At 39.3% G+C, this 16,272-nt stretch overlaps 1 protein-coding gene across 10 annotated transcripts in view; it reads left to right on the plus strand.

Annotated features, from left to right (window-relative positions):
• arhgap21a (Rho GTPase activating protein 21a) overlaps positions 1-16,272 on the plus strand; it is a 139,198-nt gene that overhangs the window by 118,978 nt on the left and 3,948 nt on the right. For 5 of the 10 annotated variants that reach the window (XM_078416180.1, XM_078416172.1, XM_078416203.1 and 2 more), the window contains 6 exons: positions 2,489-2,562; positions 2,662-2,751; positions 7,378-7,503; positions 7,602-7,643; positions 9,665-9,770; positions 12,128-12,159. In XM_078416180.1, the coding sequence (XP_078272306.1) occupies positions 2,489-2,562; positions 2,662-2,751; positions 7,378-7,503; positions 7,602-7,643; positions 9,665-9,770; positions 12,128-12,159 (470 nt within the window). Of the gene's footprint in view, positions 1-2,488; positions 2,563-2,661; positions 2,752-7,377; positions 7,504-7,601; positions 7,644-9,664; positions 9,771-10,879; positions 11,206-12,127; positions 12,160-16,272 lie in introns of all 10 variants that reach the window. The other 5 variants (XR_013548528.1, XR_013548532.1, XR_013548538.1 and 2 more) reach the window with 5 other exon arrangements.

Here is a 16,272-nt window from a genome sequence, read left to right on the forward strand (position 1 = left end):
GTCTCTCCCACCCCATGCTTGTACAGGCAGTGTTTCCATTATCTTGCACAATAACAGGCGGTCTCCTGAGCAATTATTTGCCATTTCAGTTTTGTTTCTAATATTTTATTCCATTTTGGCATTTTTTTTAATCATAGAGTTGTATTGCACAGAACAACCCCTTCAGTGCATTGTGTCTATACCAACCTTTGCTCAAACTAGCTCCATATTCTTCTATGCCTTGCTTATTTAACGGTATATCTAAATATCTCTTAAACATGGTAATTGTATCTGACTCAATCACTTCCAGATATCAACCACTCTGCAGAGAAGATTTATGGGGATGTTGCCAAGACTCGAGGGCTTGAGCTATCGGGAGAGGTTGATCAGCCTAGGACTTTATTCCTTGCAGTGCAGAAGGATGAGGACTGATCTTATAGAGGTCTACAAAATCATGTGGGGAATAGCTAGAGTGAATGCACAGTCTTTTATCCAGAGGAGGGGAATCAAGAACTAGAGGATATAGGTTTAAGGTGAGGGGGGAAAGATTTAACAGGAACCTGAGGGGTAACTTTTTTACACAATGGGTGGTGGGTGTATGAAATAAGTTGCCAGATGAGGTAGTTGAGGTAGGTTCTATCCCAATGTTTAAAAGACATTTGGGCAGGTGTATGTGTCGGAAGGAACTGTGGATGCTGGTTTAAACCGAAGATAGACACAAAAGGCTACAGTAATTTAGCGGGTCAGACAGCATCTCTGGAGGAAAGGAATATGTGACGTTTACGGTCGAGACACTTCTTCTGAAGGGTATCGACCTGAAACATCACCTATTCCTTTTCTCCAGAGATGCTGTCTGACCTGCTGAATTACTCCAGCTTTTTGTGTTTATGGACAGGTACATGGATTGGATAGGATAGGTATAGAAGGATTTGGGCCAAATGCAGGTGTTTATACCTTCTAAATAAAGTAAATTCAAAACACAGAAATAATTAATATTAAAGCAAAAAACTATGAAAGAAAAACCCTTCCCTATCGTTTTCTTATTTGTAGGTCCAAAACCACATGAATTTGGATCCTATGCTGGTCACACCTGGCACTAGATACATACAAAGAATCCCAGCTGAATAATCCTATTAAAAATGTTATGCTCGATGTGGGGCACAATGACAGTTTATGCATCTAGAATTTGAAACTAGAACCTGGATTCTCAGCACACATGGGTTTAAATCTGGAACTTAATTCAGTCCAGGCAGCTGAACAAACAGCAGTTCCAAAAGGAACCCTAGATCACGGTCACACTTCTTAGTCCACTGTGTTAGGAAGTAATCACATTGCAATAGCAAGTCCTTGGTTGATCTTCCCTCTTTACTAAATAACTGGCCTTTATTTGCAAAGGATTGAAAAAAAATTAGCAATTACAGTCCAATGACAGAAATATCCACTCAAGCTTTAAAGAGATTAACAACTGATTTGCGAGGATTGTTTAAAGTAGTTCTGACGAGTGCTGGTGTTTGATTATTGTTGCTATAATGGGACTATATTATAAAGATTGTTAAAATATATACAATATGTATTATATACAATGTGTATTAAAATGACACAAGGGAATGTGCTATGTTAAAACACATTGGTTGCTTTTGAAAGCCTGTCGAGTATATTGCGGAGGTGGTTCAGTGACTGTTTACAATACACCACAGTTTTTAAGTGTTAGTAAGTTAGTCATACAGCGTGGAAACAGGCCCAACTTGCCCACCTGCTCAACCGATCAAAGATCCTGCTGCAATTTCGACAACCATCTTCACTATCTACAATACCACCCACTTTAGTGTCACTTTAGTGGAAAGGTTATCAATAGCCTATCACTTCATGAAGTCTTTGAGAGTGATCTGATGCAATATTCAATATTCATGCAGATAGTTTCTTAATAGCAAGGGAATGAGGTTTCATCTTGTCCTCCTATTAAGATTTCATCTGGAAAGTTCACATGTTCTGTGCTTACACTGCCCTGGGGAATTTGCACAAATTGAGCTGAGATGATATATCTGCAACAACTACAATCATCCTTCTGCTCAGGATGTCTTCAGCCAGTGGAGAGTTTTCTGCAGATTCCTGTTTATTGGGCCTGCACTGACCCAGCGCTTTTGTCCAAGTTTTGACCAACACTAGAATGAGGTCAGTGGACCAGGCTGAATCCAGATTAAGTATCAGTGTACAGAGTAAGGGTGGCACAAGCATAGTTTGTTATGTTGGTTAAGTGAGTTTAGACTTTAGGATAATTGGAAAGATTGGAATTATCCTCCTCTTTGTGGGCAGTTTTCAGGGGTGCTATTAATCGAGCTTTCCCGAACAGATTAGAGTAGAGCTAATTGAAGCACAACAGCAGGCATATTTAAGTATGATATTATTGATTCCTGATTTCAATATTGTAGAAGTCTTGTGTAATTCCCTCTATAGCTAACATTATAATACTGATCACTATTTATTAACATTATTTATTTGTATGTTACAGATAAATATGCTAATTTCATAGATGCCAACAGAAAAGAGGATTCAGTGGATAGACTCAGAACCTTAAAAAAATTGGTAATCCTAATCCGTGACTGGTTCAACTTTACACATGGTTAACATTGAACCTTGTTTCTATAAATGAAAAAAAAATGTTTTTTGTTAAAACCATTTCAGATCCGAGATTTGCCAGATCATCATTATGAAACATTAAAATTCCTCTCTGCACATCTGAAGACAGTAGCGGAAAACTCTGAAAAGAATAAGGTATCCCCTTTCACGATCCTTCAGTATTTTGAATCTATGCGTGTGCACATATTTTTGAAACATTAAAATTAGGAATACAGGTCATCTCCAGGTTGAGGATAAGTTTCACTTTTGTAGATGTCCATCAGTCAACTTTGTCCATGAGTTGGAAAATACAGTCACTTGATACAATTAACATAACTCCTCAGTGTTGTGATGATTGGTGATGATTAGGGCCAATTAACATGAACATTTATTTATTTATTGTGCTCCCCTGCCCAGTTACAATGGTACGGGTCAGAATGTTCCAAGCTCATTGACTGGTTTCGATGAGCTTTGAAGTATCAGACCATGTTACATTGTTTAATAGAGTATTGTTGTACAAGTATCAATACAAGTGATTGCTTGTCATACAGAAGTTAAAATGTTGTACTTAAATGCGCGTAGTAAAAAAATAAAGTGGATGAGCTTGAGGCTCAGTTAGTCATGGGCAAGTATGATGTTGTAGGGATCACTGAGACATGGCTACAAGAGGACCAGGGCTGGGAACTGAATATTCAGGGGTACACAACGTATAGAAAAGACAGACTTGTGGGCAGAGGGGGTGGGGTTGCTCTGCTGGTAAGGAATGATATTCATTCCCTTGCAAGGGGTGACATAGAATCAGGAGATGTTGAATCAGTATGGATAGAAATGAGGAATTGTAAGGGTAAAAAGACCCTAATGGGAGTTATCTATAGGCCCCCAAACAGTAGCCTCGACATAGGGTGCAAGTTGAATCAGGAGATAAAATTGGCGTGTCACAAATGTAATGCTACGGTGGTTATGTGAGATTTCAACATGCAGGTAGACTGGGAAAATCAGGTTGGAAATGGACCCCAGGAAAGAGAGTTTGTAGAGTGCCATCGAGATGGATTCTTAGAACAGCTTGTACTGGAGCCTACCAGGGAGAAGGCAATTCTGGATTTAGTGTTGTGTAATGATCCTGATCTGATAAGGGGACTAGAGGTAAAAGAGCCATTAGGAGGCAGTGATCACAACATGATAAGTTTTACTCTGCAAATGGAAAGGCAGAAGGGAAAATCGGAAGTGTCAGTATTACAGTATAGCAAAGGGGATTACAGAGGCATGAGGCAGGAGCTGGCCAAAATTGACTGGAAGGAGGCCCTAGCAGGGAAGACGGTAGAACAGCAATGGCAGGTATTCCTGGGAATAATGCAGAGGTTGCAGGATCAATTTATTCCAAAGAGGTGGAAAGACTCTAAGGGGAGTAAGAGACACCTGTGGCTGACAAGGGAAGTCAGGGACAGCATAAAAATTAAGGAGAGGAAGTATAACATAGCAAAGAAGAGTGGGAAGACAGAGGATTGGGACTCTTTTAAAGAGCAACAAAAGTTAACTAAAAAGGCAATAGGGGGAGAAAAGATGAGGTACGAGGGTAAACTAGCCAATAATATAAAGGAGGATAGCAAAAGTTTTTTTAGGTACGTGAAGAGGAAAAAAATAGTCAAGGCAAATGTGGGTCCCTTGAAGACAGAAGCAGGGGAATTTATTATGGGGAACAAAGAAATGGCAGACGAGTTAAACCGTTACTTTGGATCTGTCTTCACTGAGGAAGATACACACAATCTCCCAAATGTTCTAGGGGCCGGAGAACCTAGGGTGATGGAAGAACTGAAGGAAATCCACATTAGGCAAGAAATGGTTTTGGGTAGACTGATGGGACTGAAGGCTGATAAATCCCCAGGGCCTGATGGTCTGCATCCCAGGGTACTTACGGAGGTGGCTCTAGAAATAGTGGAAGCATTGGAGATCATTTTTCAATGTTCTATAGATTCAGGATCAGTTCCTGTGGATTGGAGGATAGCAAATGTTGTCCCACTTTTTAAGAAAGGAGGGAGAGAGAAAACGGGTAATTATAGACCAGTTAGTCTGACATCAGTGGTGGGGAAGATGCTGGAGTCAATTATAAAAGACGAAATTGCTGAGCATTTGGATAGCAGTAACAGGATCATTCCGATTCAGCATGGATTTACGATGGGGAAATCATGCTTGACAAATCTACTGGAATTTTTTGAGGATGTAACTAGGAAAATTGACAGGGGAGAGTCAGTGGATGTGGTGTACCTCGACTTTCAGAAAGCCTTCGACAAGGTCCCACATAGGAGATTAGTGGGCAAAATTAGAGCACATGGTATTGGGGGTAGGGTACTGACATGGATAGAAAATTGGTTGACAGACAGAAAGCAAAGAGTGGGGATAAATGGGTCCCTTTCGGAATGGCAGGCAGTGACCAGTGGGGTACCGCAAGGTTCGGTGCTGGGACCCCAGCTATTTACGATATACATTAATGACTTAGATGAAGGGATTAAAAGTACCATTAGCAAATTTGCAGATGATACTAAGCTGGGGGTAGTGTGAATTGTGAGGAAGATGCAATAAGGCTGCAGGGTGACTTGGACAGGTTGTGTGAGTGGGCGGATACATGGCAGATGCAGTTTAATGTAGATAAGTGTGAGGTTATTCACTTTGGAAGTAAGAATAGAAAGGCAGATTATTATCTGAATGGTGTCAAGTTAGGAAGAGGGGATGTTCAACGAGATCTGGGTGTCCTAGTGCATCAGTCACTGAAAGGAAGCATGCAGGTACAGCAGGCAGTGAAGAAAGCCAATGGAATGTTGGCCTTTCTAACAAGAGGAGTATAGGAGCAAAGAGGTCCTTCTACAGTTGTACCGGGCCCTGGTGAGACTGCACCTGGAGTACTGTGTGCAGTTTTGGTCTCCAAATTTGAGGAAGGATATTCTTGCTATTGAGGGCGTGCAGCGTAGGTTCACTAGGTTAATTCCCGGAATGGCGGGACTGTCGTATGTTGAAAGGCTGGAGCAATTAGGCTTGTATACACTGGAATTTAGAAGGATGAGGGGGGATCTTATTGAAACATATAAGATAATTAGGGGATTGGACACATTAGAGGCAGGAAACATGTTCCCAATGTTGGGGGAGTCCAGAACAAGGGGCCACAGTTTAAGAATAAGGGGTAGGCCATTTAGAACGGAGATGAGGAAGAACCTTTTCAGTCAGAGAGTGGTGAAGGTGTGGAATTCTCTGCCTCAGAAGGCAGTGGAGGCCAGTTCGTTGGATGCTTTCAAGAGAGAGCTGGATAGAGCTCTTAAGGATAGCGGAGTGAGGGGGTATGGGGAGAAGGCAGGAACGGGGTACTGATTGAGAGTGATCAGCCATGATCGTATTGAATGGCGGTGCTGGCTCGAAGGGCTGAATGGCCTACTCCTGCACCTATTGTCTATTGTCATTTGCCAAAGCTAATGTGCCGTGAAATTGGTAGCCTAAATGCTTTAGAGGGAATGGGGGTGTCTAACCACTGCAGGGAAGTTACATGTAAACAGGTTTTTGCTTCATGATTAGTTCTCATTTAAATTTGATAGTATCTAAGGGACGTTGTTCATCTAAATTAGGAATTTGTAACCTGGCGAGGGTCTGAATTAAATTTGCCTTTGCATATTGAGATTTTAACTTCCAACATGAGTTATAAATTAAAACTAATATGAACACCAACAGGACGTTTGGGGAGGAGCCAGCGCTGCCCTCGCAGCTGCGGCTTGCCTGCAGTCCGTTTGTGTTTTTTGTTGTTTTTGTCTGAATTGTAGTTTAAATATGGTGTAGTGTTTGTGGTTGTATGTTATGTGGGGGGGGGGGGGGGGGGGAACTGTAACATTGTCTCTCCCAAACGGAGACCCGACCTTTGTTTTCTGTGTCGTGTCTCCGTTCCCTCTGCGGCCTACCACCAGCCATGCACCTGGAGCTGGCGGCCTCCGGCTGGGACCACCTGGGCTCTGGTTCACAGAGGCCGTGGCCCGAACTCACCACCTGCGGCGCTGGCTGCCTTCGGATGCTGCGGGAGCAGCTGCGACTTGTCTCCGGAGGCTCCGGCGCGGGCCGCCTGGACGTCGGAAGCCCGCAGGCCCCTGGGTGGGGGCCAACATCGGGAGCTCCGGCAGCGGCAGCGTCTTCGACCGCCCCGAATCCGGCACGGCCTGGAATAGGCCGCGGACCTTTCACCGTCCGGCGCGGCGCTTCAATGTCGGGAGCCCCGACCGCCCCGACGTGGCAACTCCAACAGCCTGACCGCGGGAGAAGACGGCAGGGGAAGAGAAAAGACATTCTGGCCTTCCATCACAGTGAGATGGGGACTGGAGGAGACTCACTGTGATGGATGTTTCTTTTGTTTGGTGTTGGTTTATGATTGTATGTGTTATTGCATTTTTATTGATTATTCTTATTGGTCTTATTGTTGAACTGCGGGTAATTTTTCATTTCACTGCACATTTATGTGTATGTGACAAATAAATGACTATTGACTATTGACGTTTAAAATTTAGAAAGATGTCCAAAATACTCATTTTCTTTTACTCAGGTTTTCTAATGTCAGTGAATGTAGTTTCCAGATCTGTCGTTATAATTCCTATGTCTAATTAGAGAAACTTGACAATAAACTAAACAAAATGTTCGGTGATCGTCAACAATGCTGTCTGTCAATAATCACAATAAGAAGTGAGAGTGATACGGTCTTGTAGTACAGTGCTTTCAACTGGTTTGTTTTTTATAAATATGAAACTGTTGTGCCCATAGATGGAACCTAGAAATTTGGCAATTGTTTTTGGTCCAACCCTTGTCAGAACATCAGAAGACAACATGATGCACATGGTTACTCACATGCCAGATCAATACAAAATAGTAGAAACACTCATACAACATGTAAGTTTGTTTTATCGATGATTACTAGAATAATTTATCAATAATTATTTGAGTTGGCAACTAAATTGTAACAACCATTGATCTGATTGCATTTTCAGTATGACTGGTTTTTCACTGAAGAAGGTGATGAAAGTGCTACCGTAAGTAATAATAATTTCAAATATATACTTAGAGATGTGCAACAGACCAAAGTGGAGTTGATGTCAATCTCATTCAGTATCCTTGCCTGCAGTAATGTCGATGGTTTTAAAAATCTCTTCCAAGTTGTTTGTTTTTGGGTAACAACATTTATCTGTAAATTTATTTTCTAATAGCTTTGTAATCTTAGCACATTAATTTATTAGTATAAATGCCAAAGAAGGCCGTTAAAACTGAATTTTAATCAAAATCGTGCGCCTTCATTGCCTTCAGTTACAAGGTTGGTTTTTTTTGCTGTTGAAATTTTCAGATTTGTTATTGCAAATTAGTTTAAATCTAAAAATATAAGATTTGAAGGAAGTACATTGATGCAGCACTGCAGTCTGTTGAAATAATGACATTTAAAATGCATGAATAACCTCTAGAAAATGTAAAGAAACGACTATGTTGCCATTTGTGATTTTTGAGGTTCAGAAAAGTGCAAATAGCAGAAAGCTGTAATTAATGCACTGGCTCTCCCATCTGGCTCTCCTTGCATGCTAAATCATTCTTTGGAGCCCTGATTTTATTGAACATTAATGGACACCTTTTTATTAATTCTTGATGTATTATTGATACAGAAATATACATGTTGAGTAAAACTAATATTGGTCTTCATGTGAATAGATGATATGAGTTTTGAAGCTACTGAAATCTGTTTGTTCTCACTTGAAATCCAAGTGAGTTCTTTACATTGTGTCTAATAAGGTCATGGTACCAAGGTATTCAGGTACCTATTAAGGTCACGCTTTGGTCTTTCTCCTGCCATCAGTATTGTGTGGTGCTTCACTGTGAGAGAAAAGTAAGCTTTTTGTTTGAAACAGACTGTCACTATTTTGGAAGAATCTGATTAATGCTTGCAAGGTTTTTAAGCATTCTCTTTTTTTGTGACTGATTCTAATTCTAAATTCTGAAATAGGTATAGAAAACCTGCCTCAAATTTGGAGGAAGCAGAGGGAGGGGAATTTCCTACTGGACCCTGTGAACTTTACTAATTTTATTTCAGGAAATGGCATGCATAGACTGCTGTAATTCACGAATGTTACTGCAGAAATGTAAACCTTTTCATATATAAAGGTTAATGGAGATTTAAAAACAATTGAAACTTGGTTGTCCAGGTACCTCAGTTTTTATAATGGAGGCAAAGTAAGTAGCCCCCTTTTAATGTGTGCATTTCCGGTGCTAGTGGTGATTCCTTATCCTGCACTGGGTTTAAAGCGATTGCAAGTTTACTTCTCACATAAATCTCATCTGGTTATTAGCATTGACATGAGTATCTTCGTGGGGGGGGGGGGGGGGGGGGGAGAAATTATTTAACATTTCGGCATACAGAGATGGCACAGCAGTTAGGTTACCATCTAATAACCCAATAATCCAGAGATCTGAGTTTAGATCTCATCATGTCAGTTATTTAAAGTTTAGTTATTAACTAAATTGAAAAGTATAGTGGTCATTGGTAAAAATAATCACAAATAAGGTAGATTGTTATAACAACCCATTTGGTTAATTGATATTCTTCATGGGTGGCAAATGTTGGAACCTTTGAAAATGGAGTTCAAACATATGTCATCTTTTTGTTTGAAATAGACTGTCACTATTTACTTTAGACATTAGACAAAAGGCATAAAGCAGTAATTGATTATGTGTTCTTGCATATTTGAAATGTAACATTTGGTGACATCCTTTCATTAAATACCAACACAGCAAAGAGGAGTCCTGTTTTCTCAGAAAGGAAGTGGGTCCATTATTTAAAGCATTGAAAATATTCACTCAAAGAATAGCTTTTATGTTTAAACCAGGCAAACTACCTTTTTTAAGACCCTGGTTAAGGCATTTCATTGATGATGATATGCTATTCAATGACAATCTTGCCACACTGGAGAATGTAAAAGTCTACTGTTCATTTAGACTTGGATTACTGGTGTGTTTTTTGTTCTAGTAAAAGAAAAACAACTTTCTGATCTTCTTACTCTTGTGAATGTAGACACCAGTCCAGGAAGAAAGCACAGTTGATACACAGCCAGTGCCAAACATAGATCATTTGCTAACCAACATTGGGAGAACAGGAACTACTCCAGGAGATGTTTCAGGTAACTGCCTGAACAAGACACTGCAGAGTTCGGTAACAGACAGTGTCGTTGTTACTGACCAACTTCCTACAGAAGTAGACAGTTCAAGATTGAAATGCTTGTATTTGCCCATTCAAAACTGCAAATACTTGTAGGGGAAATTTACTGCATATGTGAATCAATTATAATAACTTCAAATTATGTACATAACTATTCAGAGGTGTATTGTTTTTTGGTTATCCGTGAATATAATTTTTAAAGGTAAATGGTTTTATAACATTGTGATATATAATGTCCTATGCACTTTAAGTTATAATTTTACCATAGGACTAAAGTGTTTCCAGAAATCTCAATTTTTATTATGTATGTGTTGGCTTGCATTTTGGTGATTGTTGCAAGGTGAATTGAAACATAAGTGTCAATATTAAGGCTGGTGAAAACTATAAAGCTAGGGCTATTCTGGAAGCTTGTGTGCTGTACTCTGTGGGATTGTGATGTGTGAATGTGTTAGTCATGACAGTATCACTTTTTATCTTGTACTTGGGCTGGATTTACCTTGCATTGGCAAACTTTCAAAAGGTCTTTTACTTTCTTTTTTCCAGCCTATTTCGACTTAACTGAATCAAATTACACTCTTATTTTGGTGACAGTAATGTCATTAAATTTAAAAATACTGGATTTTTTTTTAATATCCGGGGCACTTTAAAATAATTTAGCATTCATTTTATTCTATGAGATGTGCAATATAACTTACACAACAGAATGAGAAAAGAGATACTGATTTATTAAAGCAAGTTATCTGACATAACTGAATGTATTCAAGAGTTTTGATTAAAGCAATGTTTTCCACCTGAGCTTTTATTATTGGAAGATTGTTAGAGAATTTATGTCTGCAAGTTTTGTGACTGTCTTCTATAAATTGATTGTCAATTAAAATTGCACAATAATTTGCACTTTATTGTGATAAGTTGTTTATGCTGTGCCATTTCTTTATCTTCTGATCTTACTCTTGATATCATAAATTATGGTCTGGAAGGATGTTTCTGTCCATTAGTGTGAACTTGCCATCCTATCCTCTGTCGAACTAACCCAGCATGTCTTTTCCCAAACTTGTCAACTTTGTCACAAAGCTCCTGTCTTGAGTGTTGAAGGGTTTTTTCCAGCATTTACACATACTGATCTTGAAACAGGCGAAGTTGGAGGAGTCTATCAGACTGTGTTGTCACTGATGGATTCTGTGATGTCACTGATGGACAACTGGAACTGTAGGAAGAAGGAGGATTGTTGCCCTCATTGCAGCTGCCTAGTCTGCAGAAACCCCCGTTTCTTGTAAAATGGAAAATTATCGTCTGTGATGTAAATTTGATGTTATTTTTAAAAGACCAATATTACTTTCTTAAAGTCTTTCTGCTGTTTCTTATCATTTCTGAAGCAGACCCTGAGGAGAAATAGCCTGGTATGGTCTATTAGTTTTTATAGTCGTGTAGCATAAACCATGTTTCAAAAGGGGTGTGGCTGGGGGCTCAGCTCTTGGTCTGACTTACAGACTTGCAAAGTGAACTGTAGGAATAGTTTTAATGTACTATAAAATGACAAAAATTTATATTTAAAATAATTGGAACTTTGCTAGCCCCTTTCTGCCCCCCTCGTAATTTTATAGCCTCAGCTGTTGCCCCATAGTAAATCACTTTTTGCAGCTTTCATTCTACATTTCATCGTACCCTTGTTAAATTTGAAAGTCACATGCTTTTGTGTGAATTCGAAGTGTACACAGTTGAAGTAATGTTAATATAGCTAAAGCAAAAAAAAACATTACTTTCTGTGTTTTATGTTCAGTGCGTTGTTTGTTTTGGGCTGCAATCATTTGCCTTAATTTCTCCTGCAATAATTCTTGTAAAGTGTCTTTTAAAGTATGATCTTATAGATGTAAGCCCCTTAGACTGATACAAACATTTGTGTAGGTGCAACTCAGAAACCTACAGCGTGTTTAGAAATATGAATGCTTTAGTTTTCATAAAGCACGTTATGAGGACACATTTCAAAATAAAATTGAAAGAATGAGTTCTGCAAGTGGAAACAAGAATAAATTGTTTCAACATGTATTAATATTTAATTAGTGTTTGTGTTTTTTCTAAGAGAACAGGGTCCCTTTGCCATCCCTCTCATTGAGCTGGTTTAACCCCAATTTCACAGCATACTTTCATGGTGGTGGCTGTCTGTGCTGCTTTTCATCTCAGTGAGCTCTAACTTCCACTCTGTGCCTTTTTTCTATTGCAGTCATACTGTTTTCTATGAATTATGATTTTGCTTCATAATTATAGATGTGTATAACATTGTTTGTAAAAGATAAATACAATGCCTTTCTCCTTTTTTAACAGATTCAACCACTAGTGACTCAGCAAAATCTAAGGTGAGGGCATAACTCTAAATAAAATATAACCTCTGATAATCCATTTGTTGCAAGCATAGAAAGTGTGTAGTAAAAAGATTGGGCAATATTGTTGAATTTTAGAGTTTAAAAGGCTCTCCCAAATGATTATTGAAGATGTAATCAAGTGTTATCTTCACCAATCTCTTATGTAGCATTCTACATATCATTTCTCTGAAATATTTTTTGCATTGTATAAAATATCCTGTAAAATTACTTGATGTAGAGTATTAGGTTTCTCAACCATCTTGGGTATTATTTATCCATGCCTTTTCACAACCCATCTGTAGCCTTTGTTGCCCCTATTATGCTCATCCAACGCCTAGTCTTGGTTGTTCATCGTGCTACCATTCTGTTTATCAACTGTATCCTATACTTGGCATAAGCATTTGAAAATAAAGCATCATTCCACATTCATGCTGATGGCATCATCTCCATTAGCTTCCTATTTTGCTTATCCTATATCGGGCGAGCAGAAATTTCCTCTTTTATTGGGAATGTTAAAGCTGTTAATTTAGAAAGTGTGTAGTTTTTACATTGTGTTACTTCTGGTATGACATTTTCTAAGCGGCTTCCTTAGCATTCACTCTGATGGTCTCTTTCCCAATTACTGATTAATTGCCTAACGCCCAATCATTAGACCAATCCCCCTTACTCCTTGTCACATCTTTGTTCAAACCTAGCTCCAATCCCCACCTCAAGTAACCTACCATCTCCATCACAGTCTGCATCTCAATTGATTCCTCCACTAGATTCACTGCAACAAAAAAAATCCCACAGTACTTGCTAGGAATGAAACTAAGCAAAATTTGACACTGTGGAACATAAAGTGATTTGGGGAATTTTGACAAATAGCTTGGTCAAAGAATCATGTTCTGAGAAGTATTCTATAGAGGAAGTAAGGTTTCTGAAAGTGATTCCAGATCTAAGGATGTGAGCAGTTAAGGACACAGCCAATTATGTTGGTACGGTTAAATCTGAGGAAGAACAAGAGACACGAATTGGAGGAGTGTGTCTCTCTGATGATTGAAACACAGAATACTCAGAGGAACTCAGCAGGTCTGGTAGCATCAGTGGAGGGGATGGACAGGCGGCATTTTAGGTTGGGTTCCTTCTTCAGACAGTTATGCTGACCCAAAACATCAGGTTAATTCCCTCCACAGATGCTGCCGAACCCGCTGAGTTCCTCTAGCAATTAGTATTTTGCACAAAGTTCCAGCGTCTGCAATTTCTTGTATTTGTCTAATGATTGTACATTTGGAAGAGACTGCAAAGACAGGAAATGGTAAGGCCATAAAGTGATTTAAGAACAGTGTTTAGTTTAGTTTCGTGCTACAGGGCCTTCGGCCCACCGGGTCCACACCGACCAGCGATCCCCGCCCATTAACACTATCCTACACACACTAGGGACAATTTTACTTTTTATATCCCAAGCCAATTTAACCTCCAAACATCTTTGAAGTGTGGGAGGAAACCGAAGATCTCGGAGAAAACCCACACAGTCACGGGGAGAATGTACAAACTCCATACAGACAGCACCCTTAGTCGGGATCGAACCCGGGTCTCTGGCGCTGCAAGCGCTGTGCGGCAGCAACTCTACCGTTGCACCACCGTGCTGCCCTAATCCTAACCTTATCCAACAGTGGATAATTTAAAAATTAAGTTATTTGTTTAGCTCAGATTTGTATAGCTCAAAAAGTAGTAGTGGAAAGGGTTCTGAAACTTAATTAGTTTATTGTCACATGTACCGAGGTACAGTGAAAAGTTGTTTTGTTGCATGCTATCTGGTCAGTGGAAAGACTACACATGATTACAATCCACCCATCCACAGTGTGAAGTACGCTTCTGATTTTGCTCACTTTTTAAGTTAAATTGCAAAACAAGGTTCCTGCACAAGCACATAGACCGCAGTCCCAAGTTTGAGTGGTTAATTTCCAGTCATTGAGAGTGATCATCATAATTTATCCTCAATTACCAGCTCACTGGTAGCCGTGCTAACTTCATTCCATCATTAAATAATTGCATCTTCAATGACAAGCATACAGTTGAAGGCTTCTTGATGTAAGGTATGCAAATTGATCTTTTTACTTCCTTAAAAATGTGGTCAATTGAAGGCACTAAATGGCCTATTTAGGTTGCTTCATTTACAAGAGCTTGATTTCAACAGAAATAGTGTGCATGAAATTCTGCAATATTTTAGCCAATTTCAAGCAAATAATGCAGAGGAAATGTGGAAATTATCAGAAATTTAGGCTTGTGAAAAATTAATAATTGAGCTCTACACCATAGAAATGGGCGTTTTGGCCCAACTCATTCATTGAGCATAGAAAAGCATAGTTCAGCACAGGAACAGGCCCACGATGGCCATGTGAACATGATACCAATTATGCATATTCATGTGCCTATCTAAAAGCCTTAAATGGCACGATCATATCTGTTTCCACTACCACCAACAAAGCTACAAAGATCTCCAACAATCTCCTTCCTTGCTTCTCGTAGCATTCTGGAACAGAACCCATCAGTCCCTATTCACCTTAATATCTTTCTCCTTCCGGATGCAGAAATGTTCTGGAATAACAGCGTACCCCTCCCCTAACATCCTTTTACCTGGCGATTGAAAAAAAATCTTTACTAACCTCAGATTTTTTTTAAATGCTAACATTTGTTGAGATCATGGAAACAGTCCAAAGGGAATTGGATAAGCATGAGAACTTATTTGAAAATCCAAAAACTGTTGAAGCTGGAAATCTGAAATAAAAACAGAAAATGCTGGACAACACTCAGAAGATGTGGAAAGAGGTGTGCAGCCGAGATTTTGGGTTGCTGGGAAATTGTGAGGGAATGAGATAGATAGCATTACATTACAGGGAGCTGCAAAAACTTAGTGACCTCTGTTTGACAGTTCTATGAATCTAATTTATTTATAAATCTCACATATACTTTTATATAAGTCTTTGATAAAATGGAACTATATTCACAAAGATAGTTATGGTTAGTTCCACGATAGAATTTTTGCAGGTGTAAGAGACTTATCATATCATATCATATATATACAGCCGGAAACAGGCCTTTTCGGCCCACCAAGTCCGTGCCGCCCAACGATCCCCGTACATTAACACTATCCTACACCCACTAGGGACAATTTTTACATTTACCCAGCCAATTAACCTACATACCTGTACGTCTTTGGAGTGTGGGAGGAAACCGAAGATCTCGGAGAAAACCCACGCAGGTCACGGGGAGAACGTACAAACTCCTTACAGTACAGCACCCGTAGTCAGGATCGAACCTGAGTCTCCGGCGCTGCATTCGCTGTAAAGCAGCAACTCTACTGCTGTGCTACCGTGCCGATTTGACTTGATTTGACTTGATTTGCAGAAATTAGTCCAGCTATAAAAAGACGTTTAAGAATCATTCCTGGGACCAGTACACTTGTCTCTTCAATTCAGTGTCCCATTCCCCTATTCTATTTGTTCTATTTTTTTAAAATAACAAAATGGTGTTTTCAGCTTTCCCCATTTATTAATTATCACATCCTTATAACAGAAATTGTATGTGTAAACTTACCATCTGCATTTATACCCTTCAGCCAGTACAGCAGCTCAGTTTTGCATCCATTTTGGCAGTTAATGCAAATCTACTCCTTTTGCTTCACAAATTCTCGTGTGATTCTCTATGTTACAATAAAGGCTGTGTTTATTTTTTGTAATTTATGTTCAATTGCATTTTCGTTCTTTAAACTTTGGTCGGTTTTATCTGCCATTTGTACAATTACAATTTAACCTGGGAGTTGAAATACATCTAATTATAAATCCACAAAATGCTGGAGTAACTCAGCAGGTCAGGCAGCATCAGATGCTGCCTGACCGGCTGAGTTACTCCAGCATTTTGTGAATAAATACCTTCAATTTTTGTACCAGCATCTGCAGTTATTTTCTTACACTAATTATAAATCCAAGTCTTATTCCTGATTAAATTTGCTTACAAAAGAGTACGTTTGGAATTTCACGGGTCTTATAATGGCAAGTACATGAAAGGTTTTACAGTATTAACGATTACATTTCTCTGTAAGGTTCAGACCCATGTATATAGATG

Source organism: Rhinoraja longicauda, chromosome 2, assembly GCF_053455715.1.
Source record: "Rhinoraja longicauda isolate Sanriku21f chromosome 2, sRhiLon1.1, whole genome shotgun sequence".
In the NCBI taxonomy this organism is placed as follows: domain Eukaryota; kingdom Metazoa; phylum Chordata; class Chondrichthyes; order Rajiformes; family Arhynchobatidae; genus Rhinoraja; species Rhinoraja longicauda.